At 32.3% G+C, this 21,630-nt stretch overlaps 2 protein-coding genes across 4 annotated transcripts in view; one reads left to right on the top strand and one right to left on the bottom strand.

Moving 5' to 3' along the window:
• Positions 1-21,630, top strand: part of LOC128186324 (titin-like) — a 71,236-nt gene that overhangs the window by 27,089 nt on the left and 22,517 nt on the right. For all 3 annotated transcript variants that reach the window (XR_008243933.1, XR_008243934.1, XM_052856123.1), the window contains exons 6-15: positions 21-326; positions 442-567; positions 8,654-8,953; positions 9,324-9,608; positions 9,926-10,237; positions 10,880-11,185; positions 11,302-11,427; positions 16,341-16,516; positions 18,117-18,294; positions 18,558-18,731. Coding sequence is in view for 1 of the 3 variants with exons in the window: in XM_052856123.1 (XP_052712083.1) it covers positions 21-326; positions 442-567; positions 8,654-8,953; positions 9,324-9,608; positions 9,926-10,237; positions 10,880-11,185; positions 11,302-11,427; positions 16,341-16,516; positions 18,117-18,294; positions 18,558-18,731 (2,289 nt within the window). In the remaining 2 variants the exon portion in view is untranslated. The remainder of the gene's footprint in view (positions 1-20; positions 327-441; positions 568-8,653; positions 8,954-9,323; positions 9,609-9,925; positions 10,238-10,879; positions 11,186-11,301; positions 11,428-16,340; positions 16,517-18,116; positions 18,295-18,557; positions 18,732-21,630) is intronic.
• On the bottom strand, positions 2,921-8,591 carry LOC128186326 (uncharacterized). Its single transcript, XM_052856126.1, is given in 2 exon segments — positions 2,921-3,722; positions 3,725-8,591. Coding segments are annotated over 2 exon segments (855 nt in total). The 5' UTR covers positions 4,182-8,591; the 3' UTR covers positions 2,921-3,324.

Genomic DNA, 21,630 nt, shown 5'->3' with positions numbered 1-21,630 from the left:
CACTAGATCAATTTCAACAGGTTCTATCTCGGTCACCTTAACACCACCATCAATCAGTGTGAAGTATGGAGAAGATGTGACCTTAACAGCAACGATTGAATCACCTGCAACTGTAACTAATATCAAATGGCAGAAGGTGTCAGGGGGATCTGCATCAGACTTAGATATAAACCTGGATAAGTACACACAAACAGATTCAGGTCCTGGTACAGTCACATTAATGATAAAAAATGTAGAATTCACAGATTCTGGTAATTACAGAGTCCAAGTCAGCAATGCTGCAGGAACTACCAAAACTAGTAACCAGGTGTCACTGAATGTGAAAGGTAAATGGAACAACTCTATAAAAAATGAAAATTTTATACAGTTTATACGTGTACATGTATTTATATATTCATGTATATGTTGAGAAAACTAAAAATAATGATATGTATTTTGTAGCTCTAGAGTTTAATGACAATTGTACCAACACAGTTTCGTGTAATTCCTCCATACATCTTGAATGTAGCAACAAAAAATGTCTCTGTGTGAGCAATTACTACCATAAGGAGCAAGTGTGTTATGCAGGTATGTGTATATATACATCTTTTTAATATTTCTAATTTAAGGTTTAATTCTTTGATTACCCATTGTTTGTCATCAATTTGCTTGTTAAAAGTGGGGGGTTTTTTTACGATTTCAACTTCTCCAGAAGCATAAGTAAAAATTCAGCCAATGCATGTTAGGGAAGAGCTTTAGTAGCTTTAGCATGTTTAAGTAAAGGAATATAGGCATGATAAGGAAATTCTCTTGATTCATTTTTCAAAATTCAGCTAAAACATATTGAGTGAAGGGCTTTAAAAGTTTGTTTAAGCGAATGAAATATGATGGGGTGTTTTTAAAAATCTTGAATGTGGGTATAGTCCACTAATGAATTTTCAATAGGCGGTAATGTTAACATAAGTGTTCATAGCCCCGGCCCTAATTTTCACTCAGCAACAAGGGACCTGTGAAATCAGAACGGCAAAATGCTTCCGTATTTAAAACTCTGAAAATGAAAGTAAAAGTAGGGAATTTCACAGTCTTGGAAAGGGTGTACATCAAACAATTTCAATTCTTTTCTTTAAATGATAATTCAATTTTGACACTTGCTTTTAAAATTGCAAATCCTTTTTTCTGACATGTATCAAGCATTTTGATTTAAAATGTCCCAAAAAATGTATATACACTCTGCAAGTATAGGAACTATTTTGCTTAATGGCATTACTTTGTTGTCCTACCGATTCTAAAAATAGTTAGAGAGATATACCCAATATAAAACAGTCATTGCGGTTATTTACAATTCTAAGCTTATATATTCACTCTTGACACTATACAGAACCATGATTCCAAATTTGGAAAAATTCAATAAATAATTATGAATTTTGATACACATTTGATACACATGCATGATATCTGAAGAAACAGTCCAGTCAAGATTTACCTAAACAACATCTAGTCCATTGGCACTCAAATTTTAGTTGCACAAATCATGAAATTTCATTAGTTACAAAAAGGAATGGTTTTCAAATACCACAAAAAAGGTAAAATAGAAAAGTATAGGAATCTCCCTATCCATCAAGGTATTACATGTAGGTATTGATTTGTAAATAATAAAGTTATATAACTCTATAATGAGAAGCCCTCAGTTCATATTTTGCTCAATTTTGATGCTAGCTTGAGATTACCTCACCTATGACGTCATAATGACGTCATAGTGATGAGTTTTTTTTACTCGTGTAAGTGTAACATTTGCTGAACTTTTATTTAAGCCTAATTTTGAAAGAAATGCACAATGACTTAACCCATAAAAGATATGTCATAAGGAGAAAAAACTTGCTAATAAGGAGTTTTTCATTTTCTTTTTGTATACCGTTACCGTCGTAACTAATTTTTAAAAAAATATATTGTGTTGTTTTTGTTTTGTCCGGCACAATTGTCCATCTGCAGCACAGCATCCTTGTCTCCATACCCCCAATGCTCAAAGAAGTGATGTAATAGGCTCACCACCGTATTGGCTCCCTTGCCTACCTCCTCAGCCTCATCCACCAGATAGAATACTTTCTCATCTATAGTGAAATACTGATTTACTCGCATATTCTTTTCAATATGATTTTACAACCAAATAAAAGAAATTTACAAATTAGACTTGATTAAGCTTGATTAGATTGCAAAACGATTGTTTATGATAAAACATGCACCTGCTCCCTCTGCACACACGCCAAAGGCTTGGAACTTTCTGGGGGTTTTGAAGAACAGAGGCTCCACCTCTTGTGCATGATGAGGATAGTGAATCGGCTGAGCAAAGTCAAAGCTGTACATCTGAGTAATGTCCATTGTACATACTTGTCTTAAATAAATATAATTTTGAATGACTATGTAGCCTCAAAAATAGTTATTACAATGAACATGTACTATTTCAAACTATATAAATCACTCACCAATTCTTATGAAGTGTATTTACAAATTTCAAGCATGAATTTATGCAACATATTGCTCACAAAGATTGCTGTTGCCGATTAGTTCTCATGCAACTGTCCATGACTATTTACGGTATCTTGAATATTGCACATTAATTACTTGGTATAGAATATCATCATCAATCAGGAGTGAGTAATAAATAATATTATTTTGACTATGCATGGAACCAATTCATGGAAACATTTATTTACCTATACCAAACACAATTAAATGGTGTATGTGATGAAAGAATCAAGATGAAACTTATAAGTACACACCTCTTTCACTTTGATTTAAGTCATGTGTTTGAAACAGATCTTTGGACAGTAGACACATTTCTCTGTAGTATTCTCTCTGTTACTTGGCTTTGTCCAGGTGACACGTGTACTCATCCAGCATGGTTTTCTTTTCCTCTTCTGACAGGTTCCATGCATTACTGATGTTATGAACATATCTCTGGCATTTTGGACACAAATCAGTAGCTGGCATAATAATCAGGATGTGTGGTGTTTGTTCGAACCAAACTTTCTTGAACTCAGATAAGTTCACTTGTCTGTCATTTAAAACAAACCTAATTATGCATAGTTTTGAAGACTACCATAAAGTTTTCAATTTCATGTTCTCATAAATACAAAACTTTCTGGACATGTATACTATTAATCAAATATGTATATCATTAGTACCAGTAATTATTAGGAATGTTAATTCGTTTTAAGACATCATGTGCATCATGTATTATAACACACTTTAAAATGCTCATCAGACCCACAAAATATGCACTACATTATTTGGTTTTTGTTCAGCACGAGAACATCAAATAACTTTAACAATTTTATTAAAACAGAATCACACATACCTATAATTAAGCATTGTCGCTGCATATGCTTGGTTATAAAGTTCCCAAATATCAGACTTTGTCTTGTCAGAGGGAAGCAAGAACAGGACTTTGTCACCACGGGTTGAGTAGTTTGGCTGTCTGCCTGGCAGTGGGAGTCCGTTCTTAAATGTATATTCTTTCAAGAACTGAGATATACGCTGAACATCTGTAAGGCTGATTGCATGTTTAGGGGTTTTCCCAGTGTTTCCATGAATCCTAGGTTTTAGGCAATCTTTATCCAGCGATGCAGCTAGGCTGTTAAGCTTGAATTTCTCTATGCCATGGCAAAAAAGAAAAGTATCTCGACATACTTGCTGACCAGCAAAATAGTACTTTTGTGATACTCTTTATCCCTCTTTTGTTTTTGCTTTTTACCTGTAGACTGGGGCCAGTATGTACTAGATTTCCTGTTTGCAGCAAGTTGAACTTTCACTGTTAGATCTAATTCCTCACTTGACATTTCCTGACACTGGTGTCTGTATTCTAGCATGTGGTCGAATTCGATTTTTGTACTACATGGGGAACCATACAATGTACTGCAACCGCATGTTTTTGTTTTGAATACACCGACAAATTTAACTTCGTCTAAGTCGACAGTTCTGTATTCGAATTCGTGTTGATAATCTGAATTATATGTAGAATCTGTATAATTACGGACACTGATGTCTGTAGTCTCACTGTCCTCTTCCTCGTCTTCGGACGATGACAATGGCACACACTCGGTATGATTGCCGAAGTATAAATCATTCAAAGATGTGATTTCATCGATAAAAGGTTCATCTTGGTGACAAATTATCTCGTCGAACACTCTGCTTGACTGGCTCATAATAAATATTTTATCATTCTTCTATACTTCAGCGTAGCTGTCAATGTTCGTCTGCGATCTGTGGGACTTCCCGCCGATTGTTTGAAATGGTTATACTTTCGTTTTTACTACGTCCGATAACTAATACGGGATGTCATTCGCGTATAAAATTGTTTCTCTTATATCGTATAAACCTAACTGTTTTACACGATGTTTTTCGCCGAAATCTTAAATTATGATGGAATTTGACTACTGAGCATTAATTTTGTCAAGGACCATGGAAAAACCCGAAATACTTGTAACGTTACAACTTGGCTTTCACTATCAATCGATACACAGTATATATATCAATTATAGTTACATAACTCTTGTCGTAAAATTGAATTTCTTCGTGTAACACAGATTTAATATTGACTTTATTTTATTCATAATTAATTTATTAATTAAAATCGACATAGTTCTGTATAGAAATCATTTTAAAAATGTACAAAATGATTATGGGAAATGTGTCATTCTTTTTTCTTTATTAAAAAAAAAACGCGACGTGATTGACGTTTTGTTTCAGCGCCGTTTTCTCGATTATGACGTAAACTCAACAGCCTGGTTTTGTCGTGGCGACTCACACATCATCATAAAAATTCATCACTTTTAAAAAACGCTAAAAGAACCTATAGCTAGTTGCTGTATTCAAACTAAACACTATCAGGTTAGTAGTCTGAAGCTATTCCTGTTGCAATACAGAGATACATGGACATTTATTACCCAAATTGGTCATATAAACAATTTCACTGAAGATACAATTGCCTTCTTGTGACGTACTGTGATAAAAAAAAAATAACTAAATGTCGATACCCTTAATTTTATTCATTCTTTAATCTGAGATTTGGACAAGGTGGAATTATATTCGATTTCGACAAAAATATCGATATAAAAGAGTGTAATATAGGTCACATTAAACTGTGAATAAAAGAGGTACAATTTATCACTTGTTTTTGAATATGTACATGTAATGATATGTACATTACAGTTTCTAACGTTTAATAATTTTTAAAGAAACAAACCTACTAGTATTTCAAAATTTCATATAATTATACAGAATAAATTTAAAGAATCCTTTGTCGAAGATCTTTGCCGTTCTTAAAAATGTGCAGGAGCTATCTTTCAACATAATTCAGAGAACCCAATCATAAATTTGTTACCTACTTAAAGAGTGATATTTCCACCCATCCCTAGCATCTTAGGACAAGGACATTTTGTGTATATTAATTATGAATGTAAATCATATTGCTTTGGGGAAATGTACAATGCTAAAAATAAGATATTGTAGGTAATCACAGCAAACATTCGGATACAGTTACAAATTCAAAGGGAAAATGGCATGTAGAAATTTCAAAATTCAACATGTGAAAAAATTCAGACACCAATAATGAAGGAATTCAAAAACAGATTGATCTTAAAAGGTTTCATTGAGCCTCTGGCACACCTGAACTCAATTAAAAAAAAAACCCTCATTATATCCAATATAACAGAACGTGGTTCCCTCTAGGGGTTAGAGGATAAAAATTTTGAAGGGTAGAGTAGAAGTCGAAAAAATGATACTTAAGAGTTCCTCAATCTATGGTCAGCATATAGGGCATGACAGAAATTGTGTCCAAGTTCATGGAAGCCACAAAGGCGACGATGCATGTTACATGATTTTAAGCTAAAGCCACTTTACAGAAGATTTAAATCTTACTCCCAGCTTTTGTTGTACAGCTTAGTGGTTGGCTTGGTTCACTGATGTTATCAACAGCATCATTGATTGTACGTACAGTAAAGGTATACATTTGTTCTACAAAATAAAAGAAAATTAGCTATGATATGAAATTTTAAAGATCATTATGTTCAAGAATCAATCTGTTTGTCAAAAAAAAAATATTCTTAATGTGTCAAAATTATATTTTTTAAAAGTGCAAATAAGATTTAACATTTTCATTATAGCACATGAAGCAATCTCTTAAAAGACGATTAAAATGGGTGAACTTACTTATGCGAGGAAAATGCTTGCAAATAAAGTTTGCAGGATTCTACAATAATTGTCTAACATAATGTTTAAAAATTGAATTGATTGCTAATTGTCATACTCTGGATGTTACACTGGAACTACACAAATATCCTGAAATCGGAGAGAGTTTTAAGTCGACCAGATTTTTTTTTATACTTTTGAAGTAAAATTTCCCCTTTTATCAAGTTATACCTGATAATTGGCCCTCAACATTTTTATGTTTTTCATTTAACGAGGTGTAGATTTGTAGATTTCTTGGACTGACATTAATCTGATACCTAACAATGAGGCCATTGGGTTCAGTTGGAGCTGTCCATGATATCTTAAGAGAGATATCCAGAGGACTCTGTAGACATTGTCAATTAGTGGGTGGCTTTGGTTCTGTTCATTCAATTATTTGATTAAGCTCAATGAAAAATATTATAGAGATAGACAATTATTTCAAGGTTTATTTCAGCGAGAATTTACATTTTATTGGTTAGATTTATCTCTGAAATGACTTACTAAATTGTATTGCGCAATGTCACGAAAACCGCATAACACAACGTAGTATCATCGTTTAGTCTAAAAAAAAAAAAAAAAAAAGGAATTCGGGTCATATAAGGGGCTGTCTCAAAAGCTTCATAATCTAAAACAAAATGCATGAGATAAACAGAACATCTATGGATGAGCGATTTTATATTTGCTTTATCCAACTCGTTGAAATGGTTATATTTCCTCGGCAAGCCTATATACACGAATATATACACCATTTCAACTCGTTGGATCAAGTAAATTAAACCCACACAATATAGATATCCTCTTTATATATTACATATACTAGATATTGTATTTCACTACATTCTTGTGGATCTCAAAAACTAAACTAATGCACAAAAAATCCACAAACACTTATAAAACAATAATATACAATTCTATTTTAACAAGAGACGTTTGTGAAACACTAATGCCCCCTTCATTGAAGACCTCTGCGAAGAAGATGAAAGGAAACTGCAAACAATTGGAATATCTCTTAATCATTTGGGTATAACTCTATGAAAAAATTGCTCGATCGGACCCAAAATCGAACCCGACCTAGGTATTCTTCCAAAGGGGGGGAGGAGCATAAAAAAAACTAGTAAACTTGCATTATTATTCTTAATTTCTTACTTTGTTTTTAATAGTCAAACTTAGAGAAATGTAATGAACAAATGAGTTGGTTTCACAAAACACATTTTTGCATTGATTTAGGTACTACATTTTATCAATACAATTAGTATTCCTCTTATTGGTTGGTGTGGTTCTAATCCATTATGTATGCTCTGAGCTTTTCTTGAAAATATCTGACGTTGTACCACTCACTGTTACAATGCTAATGATGTTCGACTCTCCAGGTACGAAAATTTTCCCAGTGAATTGATACAATGTTTCATTACTCATTGTACTATATCTAGTGCCATTCAGTGTTACTTCATATTTGGTGACCACTGTGTTGACAGGCGCAGCCCATTTCATTTGGAAGTTATCATGAGCAAAGTTACTTTCACTTGGTATTACAAGACCAGGTACTGCTGGAACTGTGATAAATTGATCCATACATGTCTATGTGTTAAAATCAAGTTCAATATTCTATAAGGTATCATTTCCTACACTAAAACAACAGAAATCATCAAACAGAAATTTTAATTCTGTGACGTTATTAAGTATTAGTATACTTGTTTACCGTTACATTAAACAAGAGTACTGGTACATGTACATGTATCAATATTTTATCATTCTTTATTTTTTCTGAATTTATATTGAATTAGCCATCATATATTCTAATAATTCAAACAAAGATTTTTAATTGAAAAAAATTTAAAATAACCATAAATAAAAACATAAAAATTTAGAGATTTCATTCATTTCAGAGATAAATCTAACTGTTTTAATGTAAATTCTCACTGAAATAAACTTTGAAATATTTTTCTATCTCTATATATTTTTTTATTGAGCTTAATCACATAATTAAATGACAATACTGATCAGAAGACTTGAATAATTACGTTTGTTGACATACACAAAGTTGCGAATGCTCGTTAGTTTGAATTGACTCGAACGAAGAACAGTGGATGTTTTATGAAAGAAATACTAGCATAATGAATTAATATCATGAAGATTACAACCACAGACGTGCATCCAAACCCCAAAAAATTGATAAGATATACAATTTAAATTCCCTCTTTAAAAAAATTGTTTTAAACTCATATTATATTGTATTATATTGTTTTTCTAGTGGATAGGATGGTTTGGATTAATTCATTCACTTGACAGCACAAACAATTTTTTTTTTTTCAATTTTTAAAATTTGGGTCAGTCATCTTGAAAAACAACTATATTATAGGTAATATAAAAAAATGACCTTTTATAATGATGTCACATAAATCAGGCTGCACAAATTATGTGATCATTTATTCATCTGTTTTAACAGATTCCATCTCAGTCACCTTACAAGCAGACTCTAACAGTATATTTTATGGATCGAGTGTGGTTCTAACAGCTACAATTACATCAGCAGTACCTGTGGACACTGTCATCTGGCAGAAAGAAGAAATGAATATTGATATAACCCAAGAAAAGTACACACAGTCTAATGTAGAATCTAACAAGATCACATTGACCATAACTAATCTCGTAACTAATGATGGCGGTAGTTACAGAGTCCAAGTCAACAACTCTGCAGGAATCATCAGTGGCTGGAGTACTCCTGTGACACTAACTGTGACTGGAGGTACAATTTTGCATGAATAGAACAGTAAAGCTATACATGTTATATCATCCACTATATGGATGAACTGCGTGGTATTCATTCATATAGTTAAAAGATCAGAAAAGAATTTAAGTTTTAATTATATTAAAGTTTGTTTTTTTTTGCATCACACTTAAATATTAAACATATATTATTAATTTTTTTGTTATGTACATGTATCATATTTAAACAAATATTTTGTCCAATGTGATGTGCACTAGCAAGTCATTATACATTGTATGCATGTCTTAAACAAGGAGAGAATGCAGGATGAAGGTTTTGAAAAATTTCATTTCTCAGCTATAGATAGTATATAGTCTGACAGTGTATTGTCAATTTCTTTCAAATTTAGTGAAGCCAACTGTAACGGTACCTGGGACAATAACAGAGACGGACACCACTGTAACCATCGACTGTACTTCCAGTGTCTCACAAGGTTCTCCTGCATTAACAGCTGTATACTGGTTGTTGAACGGTGCAAATCTAAGTTCCTCAGAAAGCAACAAGTACTCCGGTGGAAATTTGAACACTCAGTCACTAACCATTAATAGCATAGGACCTACAGATGCTGGCGAATATCGATGTGTGGCAACAAATCTTGTTGGATCTACCAATAGTTTACAATCTGTAACTCTGGGTATGATCATCTAAAAGATTATTCATATAGCCTGACATAGAGGATTATATTTTAGCTAGTTATTGTGTTCCAAAAAATACTTGTAGATTTGATGTTAACATTATAGTATAAACCAATTATGCCAAGTTGTTGTTAAGCACAATAAGAAGCAAATCTAAAAATGAGTCTATTCCCTCCATTGCATTAAAATATTTTTTCTCTTTGCATAGAAAATGATATTCCTTAATGTGATAATCAGTCATATTTAATTCAAACAACAAGAAGTTTTTTACATGTAACTTAAGTTATAGTGCTGTAACTTTTTTTGCCCTATCAAGCTCCTCCATCTGATGTGCATATATCAACATCACAATCTGTTGATCCAATATATATTGGAAGCAGCATCACAATTACTGGATCCTTCACATCAAAACTACATACAGAAAACAAGTGGCAGAAACAGATTGGAGCAGAGTTCACAGATATTGATATCACAGATGGACGATATGCAGGGAGCTCCCTCGCAAGTCCCACTCCTAAACTTGTGATTACAAAAGTAGACCTCATTGATGGAACATCTTTTAAATTTGTAGTCACCAATAGAGTTGGCTTCAACCAAAGTGAATCCATCACATTAAATGTGGTAGACGGTTTGTATGAAATTTTCTATTTCGGTATACATGTTTGGAATAATGACTCCTTTTCAGTTTGTTTTAATTAAATTGACACATTTATTTTAATGCAGGTATGAAAGTTGATAAAAGATATATTTTTCCTATAAAAATATTACACATTTTTGCATTGAGTTTTCAGTTTTAATCTTTTTTATGAAAGGGGTTTTGGATAAAAAAAAAGGGGGGCAGTTGAAATTGCACTTGATTTGAAAGAGAAATACTTCAACATTTATTATTAGATTGACCATTAAAATATCTAATCTAAAGTTTATTTTAATTTCATTGTGCATGGAATTATATGCTGCTCAGTTATAGATTAATGTGAATAAATTTAACTTTTTAATTATTTAATATATATTGAAGACTATATTATAAGATGTAAAGGCAATGTAATTACACAACAAATATTTTTAAGTGATATGTCACATGTATTATTATGCCTAAAGAGTAAAATGCTTTCTATTGTGCCTGGTGCATATGGACTATGAAAATAGTAGTCATTTCAGAAAAAAAAATCATTTCTGATACCTTTTTATTCATACAAAGTACAACATTTATTAATTTAATATTCTACTGTCAATGATTGTATATGTGTGGACACTTGATCAATTTCAACAGGTTCTATCTCGGTCACCTTAACACCACCATCAATCAGTGTGAAGTATGGAGAAGATGTGACCTTAACAGCAACGATTGAATCACCTGCAACTGTAACTAATATCAAATGGCAGAAGGTGTCAGGGGGATCTGCATCAGACTTAGATATAAACCTGGATAAGTACACACAAACAGATTCAGGTTCTGGTACAGTCACATTAATGATAAAAAATGTAGAATTCACAGATTCTGGTAATTACAGAGTCCAAGTCAGCAATGCTGCAGGAACCATCAAAACTAGTAACCAGGTGTCACTGAATGTGAAAGGTAAATGGAACAACTCTCTGAAAAATGAAAATTTTATACAGTTTATTTGTGTACATGTATTTATATATCCATGTATATGTTGAGAAAAACTAAAAATAATGACTTGTGTTTTGTAGCTCTAGAGTTTAATGACAATTGTACCAACACAGTTTCGTGTAATTCCTCCATACATCTTGAATGTAGCAACAAAAAATGTCTCTGTGTGAGCAATTACTACCATAAGGAGCAATTGTGTTATGCAAGTATGTGTTTATATACATTTTTTTAACATATCTGCTTAATTTCTAAACTGACGGTTTAATTCTTTGATTACCCATTGTTTGTCATCAATTTGCTTGTTAAAAGTGTTTTGTTCTTTTTTACGTTTTCAACTTCTTCAAAAGCATTGGTCAAAATTCAGCCAAAGCATATTAGTGAAGAGCTTTATAGCATTAGTACATGTATGTTCAAGTAAAGGAATAAAGGCATGATAAGGAAATTCTCTTGATTCATTTTTCAAAATTCAGCTAAAACATATTGAATGAAGGGCTTTAAAAGTTTGTTAAAGCGAATGAAATAGGATGGGGTGTTTTAAAAATCTTGAATATGGGTATAGTCCACAAATGCATTTTCAATAGGCGGTAAAGTTAACATAAGGGTTCATAGCCCCAGCCCTAATTTTCGCTCAGCAAAAAGGGACCTTTTGAATGAAAGCTCATCAAATTTCTCTTTCCTGTTAAAATTTTGTGCTGTGAAGTCAGATTCGTTTTCCGGCAAAATGCGTATGCATTAAAAAACTCTGAAAATGAAAGTAAAAGTAGGGAATTTCACAGTTTTGGAAAAGGGTGTACATCAAACAATTTCAATTTTCTTTAAATGATAATTCAATTTTGACACTTGCTTTTAAAATTGCAAATCCTCTTTTCTGACATGTGTCAAGAATTTTAATTTAAAATGTCCCAAAAAATGTATATACACTCTGCAAGTATAGGAACTATTTTGCTTAAAGGCACTACTTTGTTGTCCTACCGATTCTAAAAATAGTTAGAAGGATATACCCAACATGAAACAGTCATTGTGGTTATTTACAATTCTAAGCTTATATATTCACTCTTGACACTATACAGAACCATGATTCCAAATTTGGAAAAATTCAATAAATAATTATGGATTTTGATACACATTTGATACACATGCATGAAATCTGAAGATACAGTCTAGTCAAGATTTACCTAAACAACATCTAGTCCACTGGCACTCGATGTTCTCCAAATAGCATATATTGAGGAAACTTTTATCGCAAGGATTAAAATACATGTAAAACATAAGCATTCAATATTTTTCCAAATTTATTTTGTTCATATTCCTATAAAAAAATTCTAGTCGCACAAATCATGAATTTTTCATTTGTTACAAAAAGGAATGGTTTTCAAATACTACGAAAAGGGTAAAATAGAAAGGTATAGGAATCTCCCTATCCATCAAGGTATTACAAGTAGGTATTGGTTTGTAAATAATAAAGTTATATGACTCTATAATGAGAAGCCCTCAGTTCATATTTTGCTCAATTTTGATGCTAACTTGAGATTACCTCACCTATGAAGTCATAATGACGTCAAAGTGATGAGTTTTTTTTACTCGTGTAAGTGTAACGTTTGCTGAACTTTAATTTAAGCTTAATTTTAGAAGAAATGCAGCAAATGTCATGTTGTTTTGTTAAGAGGTTTCAAAAATTCTCTGGTAGTCCTGGGGGACAAATCATTGGTAAAAAATGACTTTTTTTCACAAAAAACTTCTTTCTCGAACTCCTCCTACATTTTCAACAGTAGACAAAATATCTCTTGGAATATGTTCAATTGTATACTATAGATGTGCAATAAGGTTTTGGAAATTTCAGTTTTGTCCTTAAATGGTCATTAAATGGCTGAAAAATGACTTGCTTTTTTTTTACCAAAAAAAAACCTGTTTTCAAAAACTTCATTTTTTGGCAGTAGCCAAAGGATCTTCTAGAATATGATAGAGGGTGTCATACTGAAGTGCGATCAGGTTCCAGATTTTTTTTATTAAGGGGATCAGTGGGCAGCAAAAAGTGACGGGTTTTTTTTGCAATAAAAAAGTATGGTTTTCAAACTCATTTTATAACTTTTGGAGTAGCTACGTCATCTCTTGGGATATAATTACGGCTGTCCTATGGATGTGCAATAAGGTTTAAAAATTTTAAATTTTATCCAGGGAGTCAAAATGTAGCAGAAAATTGAAGTTTATCGCAAAAAAACCCATAGATTTCCTCTTATGATTCAATGGATAGACACATCATATCTTTGGATATGATAGGGACTGTTCCATAGATGTGCATTACGGTTTTGAAATATTAAATTTAACCTTGCGGTCCATTACCTACATACTGTTTGATGCCCTTTAAGGATCAAGAATATTTATGGTTAAGAGGTGGGGATCTCAACCGTTTTAAAGATATCTATGTACTTCCTGTTCGAGGGGGGTCACGACCACCCCCGGGGCCCATGACCTACATATCGTTTGATGCCCCTTGACACAAGGAACAAGAGTATCTATGGTTTAAGGGTGGTGATCTCAACAGTTTTGAAGATATTAAGGGACTTGATGTTCGAGGGGGGTCAGGACCACCCACAGGGCCCATGACCTACATAACATTTGATGCCCCTTGATATAAGGAACAAGAATATATATAGTTTAGGGGTGATGATTATAACAGTTTCTGAGATATATGGTAATTTCCAATTCCGGGGGGTCAGATCTTATACAATGTAAACTCTATATATTATCAGTAACACATATATGATAATGAAAACCCAATATTATTATCTTTGTCCGTTTTCAAGTTACCATTAATATTCAGTCTATGATTCTTCCCATAAGGTTCAATGTTAGACCCCACACACTTTTGACCCCCCCCCCCTAAAAAAATATCCTCAAATGAGAAAAAGCAAACTAGGATGCACAACTAGAAATGCAGGCCTATTGTATCTTAGAGTTTTGTACAATTCTGTTCAGCCATCTCTGAGAAACAAGTTCAGAGTGGGGAAGAAGAAAAAGAAGAAGAAAGATATATGTAATAAAAACTGTGCAAAAACAAAAAGTCTTCACATTTCATTTTGGAGACTTGATAATAAAGATGAAATAGAGATAGGATCATCAAACATCAATAATTTAAAGATAAATGACAATTTCTGACTCTAAGGGGGTCAGAATTACCCCTTAGGGTCATGACTTACATGCCATAATCTTATGCGCCATGACCAAAGGAAGACTAATAACATTGGATTAAGCTGGGAATCTCAATGGTTTTTATAATATTTGATAATTTTAGGAAAAGCACTTGGGATCATGACCTACATACCATCTGAAATGCCTTGAACAAAGAAACAATAAACTATGTACATGATATATGATTCAATTTAAGAGCACAGATATAGATCTATCATCTATGTTTTGTAACAATTCCTATGCACACACACACACACACACACACACACACACATATATATACATTAGTGTGTGTTTTGTTTTATACTTTTCATGTTTATTACTATAGGATGGCTTAGTCTTATTTTAAATTAAATAAAAAAAATTGTCAAATTTAAAACTTTGAACCCCCACCTCCAAACAAACTCAAATATAAACTGCTGCCCCCCCCCCCCTTCCCCCTGGAAATGGAAAATTTTCTGGATCAGACCATGTATTCCTCTTCAAACTATAGATAAAATGAAATTTAAAAAACTTGCATTTATTTATGCTTAAAATGAAAATAACCTGACATTTACACTTTTCTTCATTGTCGAATGATCTATTAAAATCAAAATATAATTTGGGGTCTAAAAAGTTTTATAAACCGGTAAAACATGTTATTCTTTAAAAAAAATCACATTATTACTTGCATACTTGACAAATGATCTATTGAGATATGATCAGAAGCCATATTTCTACCTTTATCATAATATACATAGAGCGCATTCTTGAACAAATAAAATATTATAATCATGCAGAGATGTATCTAGCCAAGACTAATAAGTGACAAAAAATTGTCCTTGTTCAAGCATGCGCTCTATATTTCCCATTCGTAAATAGATAAGAAAAATGTCAATTTTTGGCTGATTTTGATTGAATTATAGAAATGGCGTGATTTCTGACGTCATATACTGCCAGTGAGTGCAAATAAATCAAATAAATAGATGAAAAATATATTTTGTATCAACTCTTCTAAAAAATTAGTAAACATTTTATTGTACCCGAAACACTTAAAAAATGGCGAATTATGGGGGCCAAATTTAACTCTTACCATATATAGTTCTTTTAATAAATTTCATCCCAAAACAATTTGATAAAAAAATAATGAAATAAACACATGCATTCGAGGAAAATTTCTTTTCAATTGCATTACAAATTTATCAGTTATATAATATAAAGAACTTACGTAATTAAATTTAGTGAATTTGAGTAAGGTAGACTGTTAAAAATGTTCAGATCTGTTATTTATACTTTGAATTTTAGTGTCCTCAGCTCCAACAAACTTGGCCATAGACGAAATTCGAAGCAGAGGATTTATAATTATATTTAACAGACGCCATATTTCTACCTTTATCATAATATACATAGAGCGCATTCTTGAACAAATAAAATATTATAATCAGAGATGTATCTAGCCAAGACTAATAAGTGACAAAAAAATTGTCCTTGTTCAAGCATGCGCTCTATATTTCCCATTCGTAAATAGATAAGAAAAATGTCAATTTTTGGCTGATTTTGATTGAATTATAGAAATGGCGTGATTTCTGACGTCATATACTGCCAGTGAGTGCAAATAAATCAAATAAATAGATGAAAAATATATTTTGTATCAACTCTTCTAAAAAATTAGTAAACATTTTATTGTACCCGAAACACTTAAAAAATGGCGAATTATGGGGGCCAAATTTAACTCTTACCATATATAGTTCTTTCAATAAATTTCATCCCAAAACAATTTGATAAAAAAATAATGAAATAAACACATGCATTCGAGGAAAATTTCTTTTCAATTGCATTACAAATTTATCAGTTATATAATATAAAGAACTTACGTAATTAAATTTAGTGAATTTGAGTAAGGTAGACTGTTAAAAATGTTCAGATCTGTTATTTATACTTTGAATTTTAGTGTCCTCAGCTCCAACAAACTTGGCCATAGACGAAATTCGAAGCAGAGGATTTATAATTATATTTAACAGACCAGACAATGTCAATGGCTTCTTAGCAGCTTACAAGATAGTTATTTCAGAAGGAGGAAATTGTGTTCAGCAGATACTAGTCCTTGGTCACTGCTCCATATGTATGGTAAAACAAATCATTAAAACCCTAAAGCTGGTACTGAATCTTTAGTGTTTAACTTTAAGTGTTTGGTGTGACTTGAAAAACAGCCGTAAACCCAATTTGCAAGAAAGTTCAGAGGTTTACAAGATGGTTATAGCAAATATATATTGCCGCAAACTAGCTTTTATGTCACTTGTGTCCTTTTTCAGGAATGTCATTAAAAACTGGAATACGAGGATCATCGACTAACATTTTCTTCGTCATTGACTCATTAAAAAGAGGAGAAAAATCGAAAGATCCGATTTTTTTCTTCATAAAGCAGTAGTTTTGGGCTGGAAGATAACAACAGCTTTCTTTTTTTGACAAATTAGGTCCATGTTTTACAGTCTTTCTATTAGAACTCTTGATAATTATTCTAAGCAGCTAATATATTATTTTGATTCAGAATGTCACACGGTATTGAATGCATGTACATATATTATGTACATTCATGATATTGTGGTAACTAATTTGAAGGGTTTTTTAAATGTTAATTATCAATTAAGTTGATGTTTATAAAACTATCATTAAATCATAACAATTAATTTCAAGCTGTTTGTTTTGATAATTATTATGCATTTAAAATATACCAATATTAGGGGACTCAGCAATATTAGGATCTTATATTATATTATATGACAATATAGGGTCTTTCAAGAATCTTATAATTCCTCATGATTAATTGACATTGTTTGTATCGTTTAGAAACATTACTAAGTATATTCTTTTTTATGATGTTAGTACTTCTACTTACAACTTAGTATTTCTAAATAACAACTCATTATCTTCCTAAAATGGTTCATCATTCATGTAAGATAAGGTTATGGTTTAACATTATAATAAAGCGTCACTGAAAATTTTACATTTGCAATTTGTCAAATAACAAAACATTCGTTCCGTTAATGTCTGTTCTTTATTCGACAATGTAGACCGAAATCGCAATCGCAATATCCCCGATCTTGAATTCGTATAAATCTTTCAAAAATGCATGTTTACCATTTAAAATTCAACATTGCACCTTCTTTTCCTCTCTTTATTTCGTTAAAATTTTGCGAGAAAAATTATTGTGCTCTAAAAATTTCTTCCTTCTCTCTGCAATGCTCAATTGATAAATGTAAAATTGATATTTTAAAACGTAAACAGCCTGTTATGTTATTAATGTTACACTTGCGTACTTAGTAAAACAATAATAATAATTGGCAGTAATGCACTTCAATTTTTTGTTTCATGCTTGAATAACATTGAATTGGATTTGAACAATGAAGAGTCAATTAATGAAAATACGCTTTATCCTTTATCATTTTTTAACGTGTGCAACAAAGTTTCTTGATCATTTCTAACATGTTTGATATTTGTTTTAGGGTAAATTACTACAGTATATTGTCACCTCGATCAAGTACATGTAGCATTATATTGTGATTACTTGTTTTTATTATTTTGGATATTTTAACTCAGTCAAAACCTCAATATTTGTTTTCATTTTAAATATCGTCAATAATTAATGGAAGCAGTTCAAAAACAATTTAGATATAAAGATAGCGTAATAATAAAATCAGTTTGTTTGATACATTATTTTTCATTGAAGAGCACAGATGGCTGTCCACCACCCATAAATTATACTGTCCCCAACATTACCAATTATGATGTGTCATACACAGCGGATGGTCTGGATCCATGCACCCATTATCTGGTGAAGGTAGTGGCTATTAATGGAAAGGGTGAAGGACATCCTGTGAACAAAACAGTCTGGACTGATGAAGAAGGTACAACTTTACGATTTAAATCTTCTAATTTTGAAATACATTCAGTTCAAATTCATGCACTAATCTAACAGCAAGTGCCAAAAACTATTTTTTTATTTCTTAAAGTATTTCGTATATAACTTTTATAAAATATCTGACATGTTTAACCTAATCTGTCACAAACAAATATCTGAAATACTTTTTCAAACAACATTTTAGTTTCCCTTCTGATGAACTGTGGATAACTGTGAACAATAGTTTTTTACAGTTTCATTTCTATTTAGTTCCTCTGCAGCCTCGACAGATTACTGCAAGCAATGTACAATCTTCGTCATTAACATTGGCTTGGACTTTACCAGATCCATCCCCTGGAAATACCACATACACTATTTACATATATGAAGGCACTGATGATGTAGGATCAAATTTTTTAATGAAGGATTCCACAAAAGTGTATGGTATGTACCACTGTTTAGTTTGTTTAAGCATTTAATTATTTGCTTCAAATAAATTTTTGTAGGTAATTGACTTTGTTTGCACAAAACAATAATATGAATTTCAATGCAGTATACTTAAAGACAAATAATATAAGCACCACCTACAAACTACATGTACCTGGTCTGTGTCTTTTTGTCAATGAAATTAAATTCCATGACACCTTAAACAGGGTTCTGATTGGGGTGTGTTTACGTCTTATCGTTTTATTTTGATCTTAAATTTCAAAAACGAAATTAGTACATATTTTGAAAAAAAAGGATAAAGCTATTAAAGTTATGTTATTTCGAAACTTTGGGCAAAATTTCTTTTAGGAAGGGGGAAGTAAATGTAGTTATCTTCCCGTGATTTTTCACACGCACGGCGGGTGTGACCGGTCAGCGGGGGATGCTTACCCCTCCATGGCACCCGATCCGAACTGTTATTTTTGTAGAGGTTCGTGTTTGCTCTGCCCCTGTTTTGTATTTTTCCTTTGGACTTTTGATTTAGAACATTGTTCGTTATCGACTTTTTTCATTTTTCATAATCGACCATTGTAAAGTAAATAATGTAAATAAGATTTGAATTTTCAAAAAAAAAGTATTTTTAGTGTATCAAACAAAACAATTAATTAGTGTTTGAAGTTTTTAAATAAAGAACTAGACTTGTTAATAGAAAAATAGCAGTTGGCCAGCCAACACAACTGATGTGCGGTACATACACAATTATATTTGGAAAAAGCCAGACAATGTCATCATTACAAAGGTTGAATACTGAAAAGCTGAAACATGAAAAATGAAATAAGAAGGTAAATTACCATATTTTGTATAAATCCTCAGGGGGGTGGGGGGGGGGGGTCTTTGTCCCTGGGGAAGGGGTTGAGGTTGTTTCAAATATATACTTTACTCTGTCCCAAGTTTCCGTTTTCACCACTTTTTGTAAATTAACTTGGTCATCATAGATACTTTTGCGCCAAAACTACATGTACATTACAGGCCAGATTATTTGTTTTGAACCCTCCCTCCCTCCCCCACCGCTTCAGGTTTCAATACACAACCAAAAATAGAAAGTCTATGGGGGTTTTGCATTACAAAAGATTTGAAAGTACCCGTGATATAAAGGTAAAAACAATGTGCAGGGTGTCCCGAGTAAAAAAAAAGAAAAGAAAAACAATTCCTAATTTGAATCTCCATACGATTTTTTTTTTGTTCCTGTGAAATTCACCGGGTAAAACAGATGATGTATCGATAAAGAAATCGATTTGAATTGTACTTCATTGGCAGGTATGTTTATATCTAATTAAAGATCATTAAAACATAATGGAAGCAATATCTTGGGACAGTCTAAAGCCATCTGCAGTTTGTCTTTGGAAACATAGATGCCCTTAAAAGCTATCTTGATAAGTTAACAAATATGGAGAATTTTTTGCACGTTTTCAATATGAGGTCATGCATTCTATTATGATCTAAATGTTTTTCACTAAAATTATAGGTTGCAAAGATTTCAGGTACGGAAGGGTGGTTGATACTATATTTTAATCTTTTTTTTACTCCATAATGAATTTTGATTAAATGCATATATGGGATTCCTCGACAGGGCTTTGTACGAGCTATGGTAATCAGGTAACCGTTAAGAACTTCGACGTCGTTATCAATTAATCTTAAATTCTTTTTCATTTTATTTGAACAAATAAATCTAAAACTATTATCTTAGGAATATCATCGTAATTATAAAGAGATAACATGATCAGATCAGCGCAAACACTTTCTTAACAATTTTTTAATTTTTATAATCTTACACTACAAAACCTTTCACACAAAATATAGTTTTTCAATGTAGGTGGAATTGCTTAATTTTTGTGCTTATCAAATGATGAATTAAAACTGATAATAATGATACTGATCATGTGAGCAGTGAACTTTTAAAAGGTACAAGACTTTGACACGTGCGTGCACGGGTTGACATTGCATAATGATATGATATCAGGCATTTAAGAAATAGATACATCAGCACACCTTATTTAAGCCTACAATTATGCTATTAATTTCACTACACTCTGCTTAGTTAAAATAATCGAACTAGATGGACTTCCGGTGTGGCTACGCACATGGCGTGAGGTGAAAAAGTGCAGAGGGCCGTTATTGTTGACTATTTAAAAAGATAGTAGGCGTTAGAACATCAATAGGTCAAGAATAATATGTGAACCAAGGTTCTCGAGTCCTACATTGAGTATTACGTGGTTTTGCGTCTTTGTAAAGGTTTAGTGGAATAATTTACACTACCAGCGAGGAAATTCGGGACGCACGAGAAAGATGCCGCGGAAAGACACACAGAAAGAGAAAGAATGCCAGCAGAAGGAAACCCAGAAGGAAACTCAGAGAGAGAAAGAAGGTCTACAGGATGATGAGGTATCAAACAAAGACTTAAAAGACCTTTTCTCACGTTTAATTAAGAAACTAGACGAATCGCTATCTGCGCGGTTAACTGCTTTAGAAGGCAAGGTGGACGATGCGTTGACCGGCGAGTTAAAACAAATAAACGACTCCCTTCAAAATCATGAGGACAGGTTGGCTGAGCTGGAAAAACAACAGAATGAAGTTAGTAATCCACAGGTTGACAAGATGGACACGCTGGAGGATGCATTGAAAGAACTCCAGGATCGAATAATACAACAAGAGGCAAGATCACGTAAATACAATTTATTATTTTACGGTATTCCAAAAGAAACAGGTGAAGTAACCCATGATATTATTGTAAAATTTCTTCATGAGAAATTAAGCATTTCATTAGAATCAGCAGAGTCAATCCTGATTGAAAACTCGCACAGAGTACAAAAGAATCCTAAAAGCACCTACAAACCAGATGCACCAGAGGCTATTATAG

This window comes from Crassostrea angulata, chromosome 5 (genome assembly GCF_025612915.1).
Source record: "Crassostrea angulata isolate pt1a10 chromosome 5, ASM2561291v2, whole genome shotgun sequence".
NCBI lineage: Eukaryota > Metazoa > Mollusca > Bivalvia > Ostreida > Ostreidae > Magallana > Magallana angulata.
Note: the sequence above shows the minus strand (reverse complement) of the source record. Positions and strands in the feature narration are given on the sequence as shown.